The following is a 20940-nucleotide window of genomic DNA, read 5'->3' as shown; positions in this document are numbered from 1 at the left end:
ATTAATAGTTGAATTCATCAATCGATCTAAGCTAGGCCACCATTGAAAAACTGGAAGCACTGGTCTAGAGGTTAAGCGTTCGCATGCGAGACCGAAGGTCATGGATTCGAGTCCCTTTAGTGAGGGATCATAGATGTGCACTAATGATGAGTTCAGTACTACTGCGAAACGGCCGTCCAGTGCTTCCTGGTTTTCAATGGTATTCTGGTTTAAATCGACTCATGAATTAAACTTTTAAACGTACTACAATCTCTACAAATCCCCATTCTGACTTAACAGATATGCTATATATATATATAGAATGATATTGATTAATTGGGAAATTTGTTTCCACTCGAAAACTATTGCTTTCATCTGAAACTCAAACTGCATATATGTCTAACATTTAACTTTACTTGTTACACAGTCAACTTGTTATCCTATACAGTTTCTAACTAATTTTATTCCTACATTAGTGCTTCAATCAATATACTTTTTATACACAAATACTTTGTAAAAGTAATTACACTAATCTATGATAGTGGTATGAGGAGTAGAATAAGAAGAGAGAAATAAAATCTCAGTCAGACATTTGATCAGTTTGGCTCAAATGGAATAAGCCCAAAAGTGTCTGTCTATCTATAGATCATGTTTATCTCTATACATGAATAGGTACGTATTTTTGTTATTCAAAAAACAACAGATTATCCATTAGCTAGGGAATTTAATCCTAATTAGTTAGTTAATTCTACTATTTTAAAGCCTAGTTTCATCTTAGACTTTTTTTTCACCATTTCAACTCAACTGTCATAAATGTCATACTTAAGAAACATTTCCTCTTGTTCTTATCTCTTCAACTAAATTTTCCTTCTTTGGGGAAACAGAGTTTTGTTACTTAGCAAGAAAAACAGTCTTAAAAAGTTATTCACAGGATTTTACTTATGATCATAGTTTTTAAAATTTTTTTTCGGGAGAAACAGAAGGAGGGATGGGGATACTTCGTTTTTTTATATTTTAAGGTAAGTTATACATTTTAAGAGGCTATACCCTGATTTTTCTTTAAAAAGAAAAAGTATTGAGGGGTGAAAAGTACAAAGAAGATCTACAAGTATATCATGTGTTTCCCGTTCGATAAATCTGTGAACCACATGAGTAGTGAAAGCTAATGTCATATTAAAATGATCTAAATAAAAGATAAACTGTAGTTTAATAATATTTCAGAGAATGTTAAATAATTAATTATCAGTAAGGGTTGTGGAGTTTATTGAATTTCATTGAAATCATGGACCGATCTAAGTTAGACCATTATTGAATACCTGTAAGCAGTGGACGGCTGTTTCGTCCATGTCGGTTGAGAGGCAGTTATTCATTAAAAACAATAAATATCGAGTATTCAAATCAGCATGTAAGTTGTCCATGGGACAATGTGCTCACTTCACGCTCTAACCATAAATCGGTTTAATATCGACCATTGTGCACTAGTTACGCTACAACTTATAACTGAAATAAAACTGATGTGACAATTCGAAGGGAAATTTATAGACGATGAATGAAGATTTAGTAGACAGCACAAAATATCTATGTTCAAAATGATAAATATGAATATATTGACTCTTTTGTATGTTTTATTTACACTAATCGATCGTCAGAATTCGAGTAAATTGAACTAGATAGTAGCACACAACATTAACTAGTCAATAAATTACTATGCAAACAAAATTTACAATCATATGATGAAACTGAACTCTTATACCCAACAGATAAAACTAATTTTTCATAGTTACATACAATTACTTCTTACTAACAGTCATTAATTCTTATCTTGACTTTAGAAAATCTGTCACTATACTACTTATTAATGTAGTCTTATCTAAGTGTTACAATCTAAAACAAAGCGGAACTACTAAAGATTTCTTAGTTTTCAGTGGTTCTGACTTTTAATTAAATTCAGTTTTCCTTGAATTCATGAACCAATCTAGGTTAGACTACCATTGAAAACCTGGAAGCAATCGGAATCCGCTGCAGTGCATATTTACGGCTTCATACTTGCGAATCGAACAGAGATTCTTCGTTTTCGCAGGTGAACGCTTAACCTTTAGACCACTGAGTTGGCATCGGATGATGTTAATGTTTAACTTCAATCAATCCACGACATTGTGTGACCATCTTCCATTGTCTTTGATGGACAACTACCTCACATTTGACACGATTAAGTTCCACTGGTCCTAGCTTCTCATCAGAACTCGGGAAATTCCCTTTCCAAGCTCGTTACTGGTGAGCATGTGATAATTTCCCCTATGAGGTATTAGAGGTTATTGAATTTCATTGAAATCATGAACCAATCTAAGTTAGACCACCGGTTTGTAGTTAAATCTAACATCAAAATGATAGGTAATATGTAAAAGAGAACCAACTTTCAAAAAATTTAGTTAATTGGCATATGAGTACTACTGCTACTACTACTACTACTACTACTACTACTACTACTAATAATAATAATAATAATAATAATAATAATAATAATAACAATAATAATAATAATAATAAGAAGAAGAAGAAGAATCTTAAACTCCCTGTTTTAATTTGATCTAATGGATGAATTGATAAGACCATCTAAGCTAGACCACAACTGAAAACCTGGAAGCATCAAACAACCATTGAGTCCCAGTATGGGACTCCTGGGTTCGAGTCCCGCTTGCAGGGTCGCAGATGCTCACTGCTCAAGAGTCACATGCTAAAACAAAAGGTCGTCCAGTGCTTCAGTGTCTTCAGTGGTGGTCTAGCTCAGATCAACTCATGAATTCAACCATTAAAATTACTAAAATTTCCACAAACCCCCATTCTGTTAAGTTGATGTAAACAGATGAGATTATCGACACCATTTTAGAATGTGGGGACTTTGTTTTTCTGTAATTTTTAATCGAATGATTTTTGAAAATAAAAATTTAGAAAATCCGTTAATTCACCATCCGTTGTTGTAACCTTTCTCCTTATACAGTAGAATTTCGATGAGGAGAACTAGATTTATTATTTATAATAATAATAATTATTATTATTATAGAACGTTGTTTTCATTATGTACATCAAGGTCAGTAGAAAATTGATTGATATTAACCAGTGTGTAAAATTAAACTTAGGAATTACGTATTCAATCAACTGTCTGTTTGTCATTTACATATGCGGGTGGTAACTGTTTAGCATTTGTATTCACATATTGATTATAAAAGAGTGAACAGTTATTGAACAATGTGTAAGTAAGACAATACAGTTTTGTTTCTGTATAGACTAACGATGGGACTATTTATCCGTTTAACGGTTTTATGAGAGTTAATTGTGCCATGATGTTCCATGTCTGGTGCTTAGATTCGTTTTTCTCTTCAAGTTTCATGTGTTACGATGATTGGTTAGTTAGTTGGCTTCATATATACTCTCATTATGCACTACGTGATAAAGCTTCTCATAGAAACAAACATATAGACACATTACAAATAATGGTCACTTTAAATTACGAAAATAATGCATATAACTTGACTCGTAAACTCAGTTTCCTTTATATAACTCGAAAACTTGTAAAGCGGGCTATCATGAAACAAACAGTGTTAGTATTTTAACCAATGAATCAACCAGCTACTCATAAGTAGTTTAATTATATTACTTAGTTGTTTTATAGATTTTTTATTAAATTCACAACCTACCAACGTTAAAAGGGTGAAAGGCGAGAAAATCAGTGGAAAACGTGTTCGAGGTTTAAATTGATTTGGAAATAGTTTCACTTAGAAACCTTCCTACAATTAAATAAGATTGTTTATCAGATGAAAATAAACCTTATTTTATTGTATTCAGTTTTTGTGATCTCGGTCCCGTAGATGTAAGAATCTAATGTTTGGTCTTTACTCTGACCAGACCTTACAATATATTAGAGTAGTTTAAAAATTTAGTGTATGCATCAAGTGCCACTCCATTTTTGTTACCAATTGACGGAAGATCTACAGAGTAAAGAACTTGAATTAGATAGTTATTGTTTAATCCCCTTGACATACCATGAAATGTGTCAAATCCAAAATCTTCATCTCTCTGTAGAAGTGTGAATTTAATACAATTAAGTTTGTGAATTCTGAGATCCATAAGTATAAATAACATAGACATTCTAACTCTGATTTCAGCGCTCCATATTGGTACAATGCTCCGAACTTAGATGAAAGTACAGTAAGGTACTTTCTGATTTGAAATATTGATTTCTCAGTTAATAGTAGTATTCTAAGTAAAAGTCACGGCAAAAAATCTCCTCACAAACCACATAAATCGATTCTGTGATGCATCGAACTAAATTTCTATAGTTTACATAAAAAGCTGATCTTAGTTAGAGAACCATTGAAAACCAAGAGCTAATAGAGAGTTGTTTCGTCCTAGTATTGAACTTATCAACTATGTGTATTCTCAACGTTAACGTGTCGCGTTGTCACCAATGACTAATAATGAGAAATATTTAACTGTGACCAGTGAAGTTCATTCATATGAATTGAGGGACAGTCACTTACCAATAACATAGAATGATGAATTGTTCAATATCATGCAAAGATTAAAGTCGCAAATGTAATCAATCACTGAATGTTGATTCATTGGTCTAATTATCAGGTACTTGCTGTGATGCTTGACATTTAAAGGTAGTGAGTGCATAGTTCTAGAAAATTTCATACTAGGATGAAACACATGTTCAGTACATGTTATTCTTCAATGACTGTTTAACTAAAGTCAGTTCATAATGAAGAATATGTAAAAACTCAACAATCTCGACAAATCTTTGTAATAAACGGAGTACACCCATTGAGACATTAAATAAGAAAGATTGGTTCAATGAAGAGTTATCTTTTTTCGGTGAATTTATTTTCAAAGCTGTACAATCGCAAACATATATTTATTTTTCAGGATGATAATTACAATAATAGTAATAATAGTAATAATAATAATAAACTTCTGTTAGACATGGTAACAGTAAGGTAGAATAAACAAAGGTATTTAAAGAAAATTTCTTAAACAGGGAAACTAATAATAGTTTAATTGTTAAGGGCTTAAATATTCATTAAAAGATAGGTAGGAAAATTATCATTGGAAAAGGATGGCTCAGCGTGATGTTAAAACTGAGATGAAATGTAATTAAGAGTACCATAAAAACAGAAATAAACCAGTTGGGGGTAGGAGGTTTAAGGCGATGGTGGAAGGGGAAGCAGATAGCTGTAAAGGAAGAAGAGTATGAAAAAAATTATGGGACATGAAGATCATGGTGGAAGAAGAGGTTGTACCAGTTTCTTCTAGATACACAATTCTGGTTTTCCCAGATATATGGATATTGCTGCGGCAATGTTAAGAAGATGCAATATAACTACCTTTGGAAGACCTCACTGTTACCATATCTAACAGAAGTTTATTATTATTATTATTATCATTCTGAAAAATAAATATATATTCGCGATTGTATAGCTTTGAAAACGAATTCGACGAAAAGAGAACACATCATTGAAACAATCTTTCTTACTTAATCTCTACAAGCTTTTTAAGACTAGTGATTTTTTTCTCAGCATTACGCATTCACGATCCCGTCCCTCAGGATTCGAACCCAGGACTCATCGGTCTCGCGCGCGGACGCTAAACATCTTAACCAATGAGCCGGTATTCAACGATGTTAATGTCTAACTTCAACTAATCCACGAAATCACACCACCGTCCGCCGTTGTCTTCAGTGAGTTGATATCTCACAGCACACCTGGTTAAACCCCACTGGTCACCGCTTCTCACTACCGCTCTAGGAAATACCTACTGAAGCCAGTTACTAATGAATGCACACTGTTGAGGAGTCCCATACTACGACGAGACAATCATCTAGTACCTCCAGGTTTACAATGGTTTTCTTAGCCATAATCGACACATAAATTTTACTATTGAAATTACTAAAATCTCCACAAAACCCTCTTCTATTGTAAAACATGTTCACTAGTTCAAATGCAGTTATTATTATTTTTCCTGTTTACTTTCTTTTTTGTTTACATTGCTATAATTAATTTTATAATGAATGTTCAAATTTCACTAGTTGGAATTATGAGTCAATTGAAGCTAGACCACCATGGAAAACCTGGAAGCACTGGACGGGTGTTTCGTCCTATTGTGGGACTCCTCAACAGTGCGCATCCACGATCCCATGTCCCTACCCGCGAGATTCGAACCCAGGACCTATCAGCCTCACGCGCGAGCGCCTAACCTCTAGACCACTGAGTTGGCTGGCATCCAATGGTGTTCATGTCTAACTTCAACCAATCCACGAAGTCACGCCATCGTACACCATTGTCTTCAGTGAGCTGATATCTCACAACAGATTGGTTGAACTCTACTGGTCACTGCTTCTCACTAGAACTCCAGGAAATCCCGCTTGAAGTCAGTTACTAATGGATGCACACTGTTGAGGAGTCCCATACTAGGATGTAAAAAAAATTCTAAATTAATTCAAATTAAATACGATTTATTATTAATGAATAGTTGGTATTGTGTTTTCTTTTATATTTAAATAACAATTTAAATCATTATTCAATTATATTTTTAAAGAATTTTAATAGAAACAACACCTAACTGTCATTGATTTATATTCAATTTCATTGTTACTAACCAAAAAATTACTAATCACTAATTTAAAAAAAAACAAGGAGAAAGAGAGAACACTAATTCACTCTCTAACTTGCAATATCCCGACTAGTATAATGAGTGGTAACTCTTGACAACTATTTATGAACCAATACGATACATATATTTTTATTGTATAATTATTAAGCAGCAAAACTATGCATATTCATGTTCCTCTTATTATAAGCTTCATTTTCGCCTATAGAGTACTATTACACGGTTTACCGTTCTTAAGTTATGTCCAGTCTACTAATTACAGTCTCCCACATTCACAGTCACTTTCTGACTAGATCTTGTGCAAATGTAATTTCCGATTTTAGCGTACGATGTGGTCTATTTGGTTTGTATATAAACCCAGTATGTTTGAAATACATGATTCATATTGAGGAGGCTGAGATTGGTGTTGTGGAGTCAACAGGCAGTGGTATGCAGGAAGAATTACCGATAAGGAATCTAGACTGCTTGTACGGGTTTACACATCATTGGTCCGGTCGATAAATCACTGTTCTTTAATTGGTAGTGTCATTACGTAATACATCAATAGGTCACAAAGCCTCAAGCTATCTCATGCATAGAACTATTCTAACAAAAGAATGATTGATCATTTAATCCAGTTAAACCATCATTTATATGTGGTTGGACCAACGGACTGATTTTTAGATTGTTTATAGAATTTATTCATATCATTTCTATGCAATTAAGATGGTAATTTATATATGGGTTACTTGTTGGAATAAAAAATCGATGATTTTACCAATGGTGAATGGGGTGTAATTAAATGTTTCTAACTGATATTTCATTCTTTTTACTCAACCGGGCCAGAGAAAAGGTTGTTAGTCACTGAATTGCTTCATTCTAGAAATGTACTGTAGTTTAGCTAGTGACAGAGGTTTATCTTATATGAAATAAGGATTCGATCTTAGTTCATTATCATCCATTAGTCAATAAGAAATAATTTCTTAAAAAACTTAAAAATTCCTAGTGACTGGCTTCAAGAGGTATTTCCTAGAGCTCTACTCGGAAGCTGTGACCAATGGAGTTCAACCCGGTCTGTTGTGAGATAGTAACTCACTGAAGATAATTATAGTCTCACCTAGAATTTTTGTGGGTTTCAAAAAGTTTTTTCTGGTTTTTAATCATGATTATCAGTTTTTTGATTTTGTTAAGATATCTCTATATCATATCATTAATTTGAATGTGGAAATATTCACACTTTATAGCTATGAATTCTTCTTATGGAAAACTCATTTACTGCCTATAAAATCATCTTTATCCGTTGAAGATTTAGTTAGATGGAGTTACAAGAAAATAGATATAAACAGATCATATATAAAAATCGATATGTAGTTTCACATTCTAACTTCACCGATTCACTCATGATTTAATCAATCTCTTTGCAATAAATGAAGTAAATTAATGTAAAAACTTATTGATACACATGTTATTTAGAATCAGCATGTTTCAATTAATATCATGAATGGATCAATGTTAGGTCACCATCGAAAACCTGCAAACACTAAACGGCCTTTCTGTCCCAGTATAAGACTTCTCAGAAGTGGGCGTCTACGATCTCGCACGCGGGACTCGAACCCAGGACCTTCGATCTTCGAGGAGTCCCGTGCTAGGACGAAACGGCCTAGGTTTCCTACGGTGGTTTACTATTGATCCGTTCATGATATCAATTGTAATTCAACAATCTCCACAACCCTTTACTGATATTTTATATATATTCAACACAGTCGTTTTCACTCTATGGTGGCTTAATTATAGGAAATTTTTACACCATAATTTTATGTATTCCAAACACCATACAAAGATGATGTAATTTTCATGTTATATATGATGAAGGTCATTTATTTGTGAATTTCATTCAAAAAATTCATTTTCTCTATTCTGATTAGCTCGTCTCTAAAGTACAGTTACTATCCAACATGGCTCTTTCTTGCTTTTCTTTAATGTTAATTGTTATAACTTGTGCCCTGTGTGCCCTGGTTGTTGTATAACGTAATGAGCAGTGAATTATCGATCGGACCAGTGACGCATAAAACCCCTACGAGCACTCTAGAGTCCTTATCGGTCCTGCTTTCTACCTAGCCCAGCCAGTTAAAGTCCAGAACACCAATCTCAGCCTCTGCAATATGAAACGTGATTTCGTCTGGTTCTTTAGCTGACCGTTTTTTTAGACTATAAAGATTGTATTTATCGTTTATATTCCCACCACAGTTTCTAAATGATATACTTGTTTTTCATTAGTTCCATTTTTACACATTTTTTGTCATATGCTCATGGAAGCCAACGAAATTTAAAATTTATTATTACTATATTAGTTTAAATAAGCATCAAAATATTCGGTGTTGTCCGTCATTCTACTTCTCATTTTTACAGAGTTAGTAGATTTGTACAGGCGACAAGTTAAGAAGGAGGCTTAGGTTGATCAGTGTATCAAAAGTCAGATTACTCTGAATATTTCTCTGTCTATCAATATTTATACGTAAGACAGCCATAAGTGTAATTAGTTATCATTTGGATAACCTTTTGTGAAATATACATCTAAGCTGGTCAATTCCACCATGCTAGCCGCGATAATTTTACATTTTAGTTTCTTCACTATACTCAATAACATTTGTTTTGATTGGGATAAAGTAAAATTGGATGTCTCAAGTTTCAGTTCGTTGTCCATTGTATAATAAATCTGCACATGGAGGAATATATAGATGCTCCAATATATATTCGTTTAGTTTTATGTCACCAAAGTGAATTGTCTCTCTCGACTGAACCTATAAAAGTGTCATTGAAAGTAATTTTGAATAAAAGTTTGGTTGAACACTGTGATGTTACTATGCTGTATTTATTCTTAATATACAAAAACGTTTTGGTGGTATCACATGTTAGTAAAAATGACCCGGGTTATACATTTTTCTTGCCTTTGTCAATGTACTCATACCGAGGATACTGAGCAACTGTAAGAATGTTATCATTATAACATCTGAAACTGGTTAATTTATTTTAGAAATCACAGTAAAAAAGAAATAATATTGCTAAGAATAGTGGTGATGAATTAACTGCAACGTTTCTGCAGTCGAATATGAATAAGCTCCGAGAGTATTTGTGTGTTTTATCAATTGCCTAATGAAACTATATTCATGAATTTTGGACTAATTATTTTTTAAGAAGTTCGTTTTAGATTCTATGACAGAATTACCAAGTGGCTTAAAGAGGATTTGAGTACCTATTAAAGCTCTAATGAAGCAAGCTAGCTAATATAAAATATCCTGCAGATGATTTATTTCAAGCATACTGGGTTTATATACCAACTAGAGAGACCATAACGTACCATAAAATATGAAACAACATTTGTACAAGAATTAGCCGAATGTGGTTGTGAATGAGGGAGGTAGTAATTAATGGACAGGCCATAATTCAAGAATGGTAAATCGTATAATAATATTTCATAGGTCAAATTAAAGCTCACAATAAGATGGACATGAATATGAACAGTTTAGTTACTTAATAATTATACAATAGAAATATACGCATTGTATTGGTCCATAAATGGATCCCAAAAGTTACCATTCATTATTCTTATCGGGATATAACATCAATCTTTTGTCATTCACTTCAAATGAACCATCAGAATTCTAATATACACTAAATTATTCAATAAGAAATTCATTGTAAAGTCTCATCAGGTTGAATTCAAACAACAATATTAAACGATTGAATCTAAGTCATTGACAATATCACAGAGAAAATATTAACTTATCATTTTGTTAGCAAACAAAAATTGGTTTTAATTCACTTGGTATTGTTTTACTTGTATCTTCCCATTGATGTTTAGGACTGCAATTGATCAGTCTGTTATTGGCATACGTGCATACTGCGCGTATTGCCTCGATATTGCCTTAATCTACAAGAATTATAAGCAAAGATAGATAGTGGCTAGCACTGAAACCCAGGACGCGCATTTCGTCCTATTTGGGACTCGTCAGCTGGATGTACCTGCATCTCAGAGTTGACGTTCACTCAGTAGCTAAGTGGATAACACGATGTCGTTTTAAGCGAACGGCACTGGATTCGAGTCCCAGAGTGAACATCAACTCTGAGATGCAGGTACATCTAGCTGACGAATCCCAAATAAGGTAAAACGCACGTCCCGGATTCCACTGCTAGCCACTATTCATCTTTGCTTGTAATGCTTGTAAAAATTTATTTTATTTTTTTAATTTGACGTATGTTTTCTGTTCCTAACGTTTACACTAAAATCGTTGTAATTTTTTATACATTTTGTTTAGGATATGGATTTATTGATTTTGTCTCTGAAGATGCTGCCAATGAAGCATTACAACAAATTAAAGAAACTCATCCATCATTTACAATTAAATTTGCAAAGGTATGATTAAGTGAGCTTTTTTATTGTTGTTGCTATTCTATTTAACATGGTCTTACTAGTTTTGTTTCTCTTTTTCACTAATTATTAGTATATAATTTTTCAAAATGCAAATCATTCAAATAATTTTATCAGAATGGGGATTTATGGAAATTGTAGTAGTTTGAATAGTTGAGTTCATAAGTCGACCTAAGCTGGACCACCACTGAAAACCTTGAAGCGTTGGACGACCGTTTTGTCTTAGTATGGAACTCCTCAGTAGTACACTTCCTAGATCCCGCATGTGGGACGTTTTGCAGTTGCCAAAGCCTGTTACTGATGATATAAAAACTATATACATGTGATCCTAAACTAACCACTTGAGTGGGAACTCTTAGAGTGATTAGGAAGTTTTTATTGGCTAAATTGAGGCAGCGATTTGTCCACAACTTATTCATGAATATATGTCTATCCACTGGGAGAGTACAAAAATATCCCTCGTCTAAATCTCTAGAGCCTCGGAAACTCCTGGAAATAGTTTATCAGCGTTGAACAGAGGCATCGTAGAAACATCTAGGGAACGTAGAATCATGTATCATAGTATAGACTGGATATTTACATATACTGCTACTACATTTATTATGGTCCCAAAGATTTCCAGAAACCCAAGGTCGTATACGACTATAAATACCCTCGTTTTTTTCTGTACATAAACTAACCTTGGAGTAAAGCTCTTACTCGCATTTTGCTCCCTCTCTATTGTTCAAGTTGACGTGTATAAGCAGTTGTGTTTGTAGAAACCGTCTGGGCAGAGATTTTAGGTGTATTGATAGCAAGACTTATCAACATCTCCTTTTCAAAAAAAATTAAGCGGCATTTTCAGTAAATAGAGTATTTCTGTTTTCTTTGAATGTTAAATCAACTCCCAAATCCATCAGCACTTTTCATTTATTATTTGGTCCACTTCTGACTGACCCAGTATATCATTTTATAGTTTATATCGCGAACTGATTTTAGTTAAACAATCGTTGTTAACGAGGAACCACTAGCAAGCCGTTTCATCCTAGTATGAAACTTTTCAACAGTGAATAAAATTTTCTAATGACTGTGAGTTGTCTAAAGGGTGACTTTCCAAAAAATATCATACTTAACTGATTATTGTGCATTTTCTCTTAGATATAGTTAAGTGAAATTTGTATTTTCACTACATGCATGAGGTTTGACGAAAACGCTGAGAAAATACAATATCTTTAGAGCATTTTCATAGAAAAATTTGGAAACTTATTGAGTATCATTTAAAGAGATAACATTTAGCATGGAGGTGATTGTAATGATGGTGATTTAGTTAGAAACAGTTACCGCTTTACATACTTGGAGATTGGCACTGATTCTGATGGTTTCAACATAGAATCCTCAAAATGACCTCATCTCTGAGTTTTATACACTACAAGATAAATACGGTGTGGTGAAAGTTGGTATTTAGTTACTGATTCACAGTAAGCAGTCGTGAGGAAGCCTAGGACCCAGGTATTATTTTAAATGTTATTCATCACAACACAACTTATCTTCAATTTTGAGGCAACCGATTAATGCTCACCTCGTTACTCACTGTCATTTTTAGAAACCTTGCTGCTGAACTATTTAAATCAAAACCAACCTCCTCTAACATTGATATATCTAGGTCACTTATTTATTGTGGCCTGTACCATGTGTTTATTTATTCCTTTAGTGCGAATAGTATTTTATCAATTAAGATATAGTATGTTCACCAGTCTAAGTGACTTAACATTACAAGCTAATTGTTTTTAAACATTTAACATCAAAATATGATGTATCATAATACCAACTTCATTGATCAGCTCTACTTAGCACTACGAGCTGGACAGAAATGGCAATGTTCACCACTGCTGAATGATCAACTAGTGTGAACTCCGTGTTTGAATGGAAAAAGTAATCTTGAACACTAACAGTAAATAATGGTGAAATTTTAATTTACAATTGTCATGTCAAATGTATTTCTTTTTAAATATTGTTGTAATTTTGTTCAAAAAGGTTTTGTACTTTCTTGTTGTTGATGTGTTAAGGTCTGTAAATGATCGGTCTCTTTATGGCATCTTGAAAGGATCACTTTTATATTGTCATTATGATTATGAGTTTTTATGAAAGTTAGTCTGATGCTAAAGTAGTGGAAATCAGGGCATCTTCTTCGTACTATTTAGAACTCATCAGCTGTTTGTGTCTATATCTTGGTCTTAATGTTCACATCGAGACTCAAATTGAATACCTTTTACTTTAAATATCAACGCGTTACATTGGTGCAATTGTTATCACTTTTTATGTGGAATAATTGTGAAATAAGTAGAGAGGATATTCGTTTGGATTTTGAAAATAATTCCATTTTACCTCTTCCTCTTTATTCATACATTATTAATCTGCACTAAATCTTTGCTGATAATGAATTTATCTTACTAATCCACGCTCATAAACACTTGTACTCAAGCACACATACACACAAACCTTTGTTCTTGAAGTCAGTATTCCATTTGCGCTATTTTATGCAATGATTGTTTACAGTTTCTCTATAAAGACCCTTTACCGATTCTTGTCAAGTCTTAATGATAAAGCTAATCATTGATATGCTTATACACAGACACATACAAACTAATGTATCAGTAGAGCAGATTAAATTCCTTCAACTTCAAGTCAATACTAGTTTAACCTGAAATAAGCGATCTTTATTTGGATATTTCAACTTTCGACAGGGTTTGATAAATTTGAAGGTAATGACTGTATTCGAGAAAAATTATCTGCATTAGATCCTCCATCTAACAGATGGTTGCGTCATCTGTAAACAATTAAAAGTCAGTTAGGCGATTATTGAGGGACCTGAAGTTCTTGAGCACAATCACTTGAATGTGTACTTCTGAGGAGTCACAAACTCGAGTAGTAGGAGTTGTTGATTGCTTCCTGATTCCCGACAGTTGGATGGGTGATAAAGGGTTCCAGATTATAAATTCATCTGTTCTCGTGTTCATTTTCTGAAATAGTGTTTCCAGTGGTTGTATCTACACATGGTAAAATGCAGGCTTGTAAATTCAATTTTCCAAAGGTTGGCTGTAATGAAGACATAGATGTGTTGTGACTCTAAGGCCAATTAGTTATCATGTGCTTTATTTGCCAATCAACATACCACTTATTCAATCTTAGTACCGTGCTAAAACAATGACGTTCAACTGGTATGAACAGGCTAGCGTCCTTATTGGCACTTTGCTTGCCTAGCCCGTCCAACTGAGTCCAGAACACAAATGACAGCTTCCACTATGTGTACTTGGTTTATATATCAGCCAAACAGACTGCATCACACCATAAACTAGGAAATAACATTTATACAAGATCAAGCCAAAAGGTGGCTGTGAATGTGAGAGGCTGTAATCAATAAACTGAACATAAATTAAGAACAGTAAATCGTATAATAATAATAATCTTTAGATCAAAATGAAGCTTAAGGGGAATATAGAGTATACAAAATCTAGTTACTGAACGGTTATGCAATAGGAATGTATATATATATATATTAGCCGATTAATAGTTCTCAAAAGTTACTTATAATTTAATCTTCGCTAGGATATAACAAGATGAACAGTAAGTTCTGCTATTAATTTTATTTATTCATTTTAACACATAGATATTGTTACAAGGAGGCACCAAATACATATGCGCCACACAAATCTCATTTGATATGTGTGAGGGCTGTGATACTGCCCGGATGCCCAAACCGAAGCAGGTGTTCTTAGAGGTCACGCTCGGAGCCTTCGACCTGAAGGTCTGACCTACAAGGCAGTGGAGCATCGTGAGGAGATGCAGTCCCATGGTAGCCGATGACCAACGACTGGTTCATACGCCACTTGTTCCTTCAGGATAATGGAGCCCATGTGCACCATTGGTTTAGAATGGGGGTTTTCCAACTCCTCTAGGTGGACTCTCCATTTCCACCAACCCGGTTAAAGCGCCGGACATTCGCTTTTCGTCCTCTGAATTTCGTAAACAACACCCTCGCCACGAGAAGTCAGTGAGTAGGACTTCCCTGGCAGAGGCTATATACGCGTGGCCATGTGAGAACATTTCGAGAGGTAGAGCGGTGTCTCCCCACTCTCGGCCGTACCAGAACATTTGAGGGCTCTGCTATTGATGTCTGCAAAGTTCTCTATCAAATTCATCCTGATACTAATGTCTTGTTAAAGATTACGTCAAGCTTAAGAACTCGATTGTAAATAATATCTTGAAACACATTCATTCCAAGATAAATTCACTGTCTAATGAAAACATAAAATTTATGATCAGTAGTCTAGAAGTAGTATTATTGTAAAATGAACTAATATCATTTCAAAGATCACTAAAGAATCAACTAAATATCAGTCAGTAGTCTTAAACCAATTGAATAAAATTTTAGAATTAGAAAAACAAAATAAAGACTTAACTTTATTTTATATTTCATAATCGATAGAACAAATATTACAATTCGAAGATTACATCATGATTTATATATATATAGTTTTTATCGATGGATTCTAATTTAAGTGGAGGGTAATCTGTATTGGACATTGAATCTTATTTGTTTTTTCAAAACAAAAAAAAACAAAAATGATCAACCATATTTTATCACAAAACGGTTTGGTTTAAATTTAGTTCTTTATTTTTTTTTCTTTGGAAAAATCAAATTCTCATAACGACAACAACAGCGATAGCAACAACAGCAACAACAACAACAGATAAAGCCTTAGGAATAGTGACATTTTGTTTGTTTAAATTAACATTGTAATATCACTTAGGTATTTTTGAATATTTCAAATTTAAATAGTAATAACTTAGTTTAATCCATTGTTGTTGTTGTTTTTTTATTTCACTAGAGAATTGTCTATTCATGAACATAAATGAGAAATCAAGATAAATAAAATCAAATTTTGTTTGTTTGTTTATTTATGTATATCAGTAATTAAATTTTATGTTATACACATGATTGTATGTAAGTGTTTGTGTATTGTAGAATTCGGTGGATTATCATTATCATGGTTTTATATAACACAATGTTTCATAATCTTGATTAGTGTGATTGTTAAGTTTTTTGATTGAGATCATGAATCAATTGATGTTAGACCGCCGTTGGAAACCTGGAAGCAATGGACGGCCGTTTCGTCCTAGTATGAGACTCCTCAGCAGTGCGCATCCACGATCCTGCTCCCGCCCTGCTGAGGAGTCCGATGCTAGGACGAAACGGCCGTCCATTGCTTCCAGGTTTCCAACGGCGGTCTAACATCAATTAATTCATGATCTCAATCAAAAACTTAACAACCTCCACAACCCCTATACTGATAATTAACATGTGCTCACTAGTGACTAGCTTCGTGAGGGAATTCTCGGAGTTCTAGTGAGAAGCCGTGACCAGTGGATCTAATCCGTGTCGGGTAGAGAAAGGTATCTACCTCAGTACAATGGAAGTTGGTCGCGCAATTTCGTGAATTGGTTGATGTTAGACACTAACACCGTTGGATGCCGGCTCAGTGGTCTAGTTGGTTAAGCGCCTGGCGCGAGACCGGTAGGTCCTGGGTTCGAATCTCGCGAGGAGCGGGATCGTGGATGCGCACTGCTGAGGAGTCCCGTACTAGGACGAAACGGCCGTCCAGTGCTTCCAGGTTTCCAACGGTGGTCTAACATCAATTGATTCATGATCTCAATCAAAAAACTTAACAATCTCCACAACCCCTATACTGATAGTATGACTGTATTGACTTTATATGCTGAGTTTTCAACAAAAAAGGTTTATTTATTTTATGGATTGATTTCAGTTGGGAGAACATTGAAAATCAGAGAGTAATGAATAGTTGTTTGGTTTTGGTATGGTATTTCTCAGCAGTCGTTCACATGTAACCTCATTAGGGATTAAGTTTCTTTTTAACTTTTCAGGTTTCACTGAAAACACTTAGCCATTAGAACTATTGGGTTAGTGTCGACTAGTAAATTTCCAACTTTAATTATCGATATAGTACAACGATTGTTTAATGTTATAGGTGATAGTTAGTTCATCCCTGAAATATCTGAACTCCACTAGTCATGATTTTTTTAGTAGAACTCTTGTGATAAATATAATCAACAAATCGAGCCAATATCCACAATACCCATTCTATTAATCCGTTTATTTGTTTGATAATTGATATGACTTATTATCTTGATTCACCTTTTATAGTTACATAATCTCTACCATATGTAGGTTTGTATATACATGTAGGTATTTTTCTTTAGTTGAAAAATAATGTCATCAATAGTTCATAGTATTAAAAGTTATTCGAAGAAAAGCCTTGAACATAGGTTTGACCTCCAGCTAGTCAGACAGTTCAGACAAATGTCAGAGTAGTCAAAGTAGCAGCAGTATTAGTAGTTGTGGGGAAGATTATTTATCAATGATACGGTCCAAAAAGTAAGAAGGAATTCGTGGAAGAAGTAGTAAAACATAAGTTTAAAATTCAAGATTTAGGAGAAGGAAAAGCATAAATGCATTTATGCCATTGTTACCGATTCTCAGTCATGACATACAATGTCTCCGAGCACTGATTGCGACTATCATGTTGATCTCACCCAGGTGGGCTGCATACACCTACATGTGTCAATCTAGCTTATTCACTCTTAGTTTCTTTCCAAACCACTCTTCACCTGATAACATCACGTGTTTGGACGTGCTTAGTACATATTGAAACGGACTCAATCTATGAAGGATCTTAACTTTATCAACCGACTAGCTATCTTTACTTAGTACCTTCAGTCTAAGTTCAGTGTTGCTTCCTCGGTGATTTAAAAATACGCGAAAAAGTTTTGCAAGGAATCTATTATTAAATACCAGATTTCGACCGGGTCATTGCTTGTTATTCAATCATCTCTGGAACCTTGAAGGAACTAGTGCCTCATATACAAATCGTAATAAACATCTCCATGCAGTTAGATTTCGAGATGTTGTGATGTGATGGTTAAGTGGTAACCTTCAAAATTAAGTTCAATTTATACTTAATAATAAATTCAGCTGATGAGCTGGTTGAAATCAGAAAATTTTTAAACAAGCAACTTATTACTATCTATATTTGAACCTAATAATCTACATTCTAACAAGAGGTTGCTTGTAAATAATGTAAACGATTGAGTGAACAATGATGAAATTAGAATTAAGAGGCTAAACGAAAATGACAGATTGGTTGGTGAGACTGTTAGTACTCATCAGCTGAGGTTATAGGGATATATGTAACATATCTTCAATAGCCCGTCACCTCGATGCACAATGCTGAAAAGATTAGTAGTAGACTGGGAACAAGCTAGAGGTGACCAAAACGAAATGGAGCAAGTTATTGACTCCTGAGCTAAATTGCGTTAGAAGATGAAAACTAACTGGTTTTTTGATCTCTCCAATAACCCGATCATTAGTTAGTGATCCAAGGTGACATGATGGGTGGACACATCATGCTCGGTCTCTTTTTATATCATCAACCCCATTATTATTAATATTTATACGTTTTATTTCATGAATTCTTTTTTTCTTCATATCGAGTTCTGTATTCCCTATGTTTAATCTATCTTGCAATCAATGATATTAAAATTATTCTGACTCACTTTGATATACATTTTGTTAATTTCATCTTGTCGTGTTCCACCTTGATTTTATGCATAAATAACATCCTAACATTGTCTACTGTCATTAGTCTTGTATCTGGTAACTAATTTAGAAGAAGTATCTTGAAGTAAACTTCTAGCTTAACATAAACTTAAATATGAAGTTAAAGATGGTTATCAGAACAACGATATGTGTTATGTGATTGGATTTAGTCGATAGGATACCCTATTTGGCATACCTTTCATACTATTTAGGACTTGTTAGTGTGATGTATCTGTAAATTCAAGAGAATCGATGTTTCTTGTGGGATTTTAATTTGAGTTACCTATTTCCACAGTTTAAGGCATTACTACTGAGCTATTCGCATGGCTATTAACAATTTATAACTGATTTACCACTGAGTATTGACCAACATGAAACATCAGTTCCCTCAAAATTAAAGATGTATGTCTGACTAACGATTCCCAACTGTCATCTAGTATTTGTTGCATACTATCGACAATAATCTAACATCTCAATATAGAACATACAGAACATGACGAGTTCCAAATAGGACGAAATGCGCGTCCTGGATTCCATTGCTAGCCACTATCCATCATTGCTTACAAATAGCTTGTGAATTAAGGTAATATCGAAGCATACGCACAGTATGCACATATGCCAATAACAGACTGATCAATTGCAATCCTTAACATTAATGGGAAGATACAAGTAAAACAATACCTAGTGAAGAACATGTAATGTTGTAAATAATATTGGTCACTACCTAGTGATCACTTGTGAATCTTATTAAAATCAATAGACAATAAACAGGATATCATAGTCTCATGATAGTCTTTTGAATGATATGACAGTACAGTGTTTACAGAATTTATTTATTATGTAATAGATATATATATTCCCTTTACTTGATATATCTTTATGGTTCATCTATCCAAAACAACTTGAAACAATGTATGAAATCCTTTTTTTAAAAAAAAAATTATTTTCGAAAGTAGATTTCATTCCTCTTTTAAGATCTTTCAAAGATCTTTGATCTCAATAATGAAATTCTTCAATGAGAGGTTACTTTTCAACGAATTACTTTACACAACAACTACAGTAGGATAAACACGCAATAGAATGTCGTTAATTATTTCAATATTGATCAAGTTAACATAAGAATCACTGATTAATATGATTAAGAATAACCATAATGACAATAATAATAATACTTTCTTTTGATACTGCATAATGCGATAATAATAATTTATGCGTAAAGAAAAACTTGCATAAAATAATAATAAACTAGATCACGAGCCACTTGGTAACCTTGATGTTGGAAACAAATATATGAATGAATAAGAAAGATATCATGCATATAGATAGATATATACATTGACAGTTTGAAAATATGCTTGATTTATGATAAGTAACAATTGTGGTATTCATTAAATTCTTTGTTATGTTTAACTGGTTCAATGATTTTATAGAATGTAAGAAAAACAAACTATTATATGAGAATTGATTTATTTGAATTCAAGTGAATTATTATGTATTTTTATTTTAAAAAAAGTATTATGATCTCGCATCAAAGGGACTCGAACTCAGAACTTTCAACCTTGCATGAGAACGCTTAACTTCGAATCCCGCATGCTAGATCATGGATGCTCACTTTTGAAGAATCTCATGCTAAGACGAAACAGTTGTCTAATGATTCAATATTTTCAATTATGATCTAACATCCGTCCATTTATGATATCAATTTGAACTCAACAACCTCCGCAACCCTATACTGATATTTCATTTGTTTAACAGGAATGAATACATAAACTGACGTTGTAAAAGCTTTATTTGATAAAATTATCTATCGTATAGAGATAGGGCGACAAATTTTAGGTAATAGGTTAGCAAAAATAAACAGATAGCTTATGTCAATGAATAGTCTGTCAAGAACAAACGTAAATGTAAAAAGAGTTTAAGGGTTTTAATATAATTCATGAAACGTTTATGGGTTTTAATGGTTGAACGATCAAAAAGCAAAGATATAAATTCATTCATATGGGTTTAGAACTTACATTTTTTCCAATCCTAATAATGACCCCAGAAAGACTTTCCATAACATTGTTCCTGACAATATTTTAGAGATTTATATTCAGAATCAGGACTAAGGGTTTAGGGATAGAATTGATTTACGTATCATATACCACTAACATAAAAACAATTTAGGGCTTGATACATGTTACACTATCGTTCCTACTCTATGATGGAAAAAGGCAATCTTTTGTTCTTGTAA

General features: G+C 33.5%; 1 protein-coding gene across 1 annotated transcript in view; it reads left to right on the top strand.

Annotated features, from left to right (window-relative positions):
• Positions 1-20940, top strand: part of MS3_00005000 (uncharacterized protein) — an 88964-nt gene that overhangs the window by 50889 nt on the left and 17135 nt on the right. Inside the window, exon 2 of the mRNA XM_051213004.1 lies at positions 10941-11038. Coding sequence (XP_051068938.1) covers positions 10941-11038 — 98 coding nt within the window. The remainder of the gene's footprint in view (positions 1-10940; positions 11039-20940) is intronic.

This window comes from Schistosoma haematobium, chromosome 3, assembly GCF_000699445.3.
Source record: "Schistosoma haematobium chromosome 3, whole genome shotgun sequence".
Classification (NCBI taxonomy): Eukaryota; Metazoa; Platyhelminthes; class Trematoda; order Strigeidida; family Schistosomatidae; genus Schistosoma; species Schistosoma haematobium.
The sequence above is the reverse complement of the archived record's forward strand: the minus strand, read 5'-3'. Positions and strand labels throughout refer to the sequence as shown.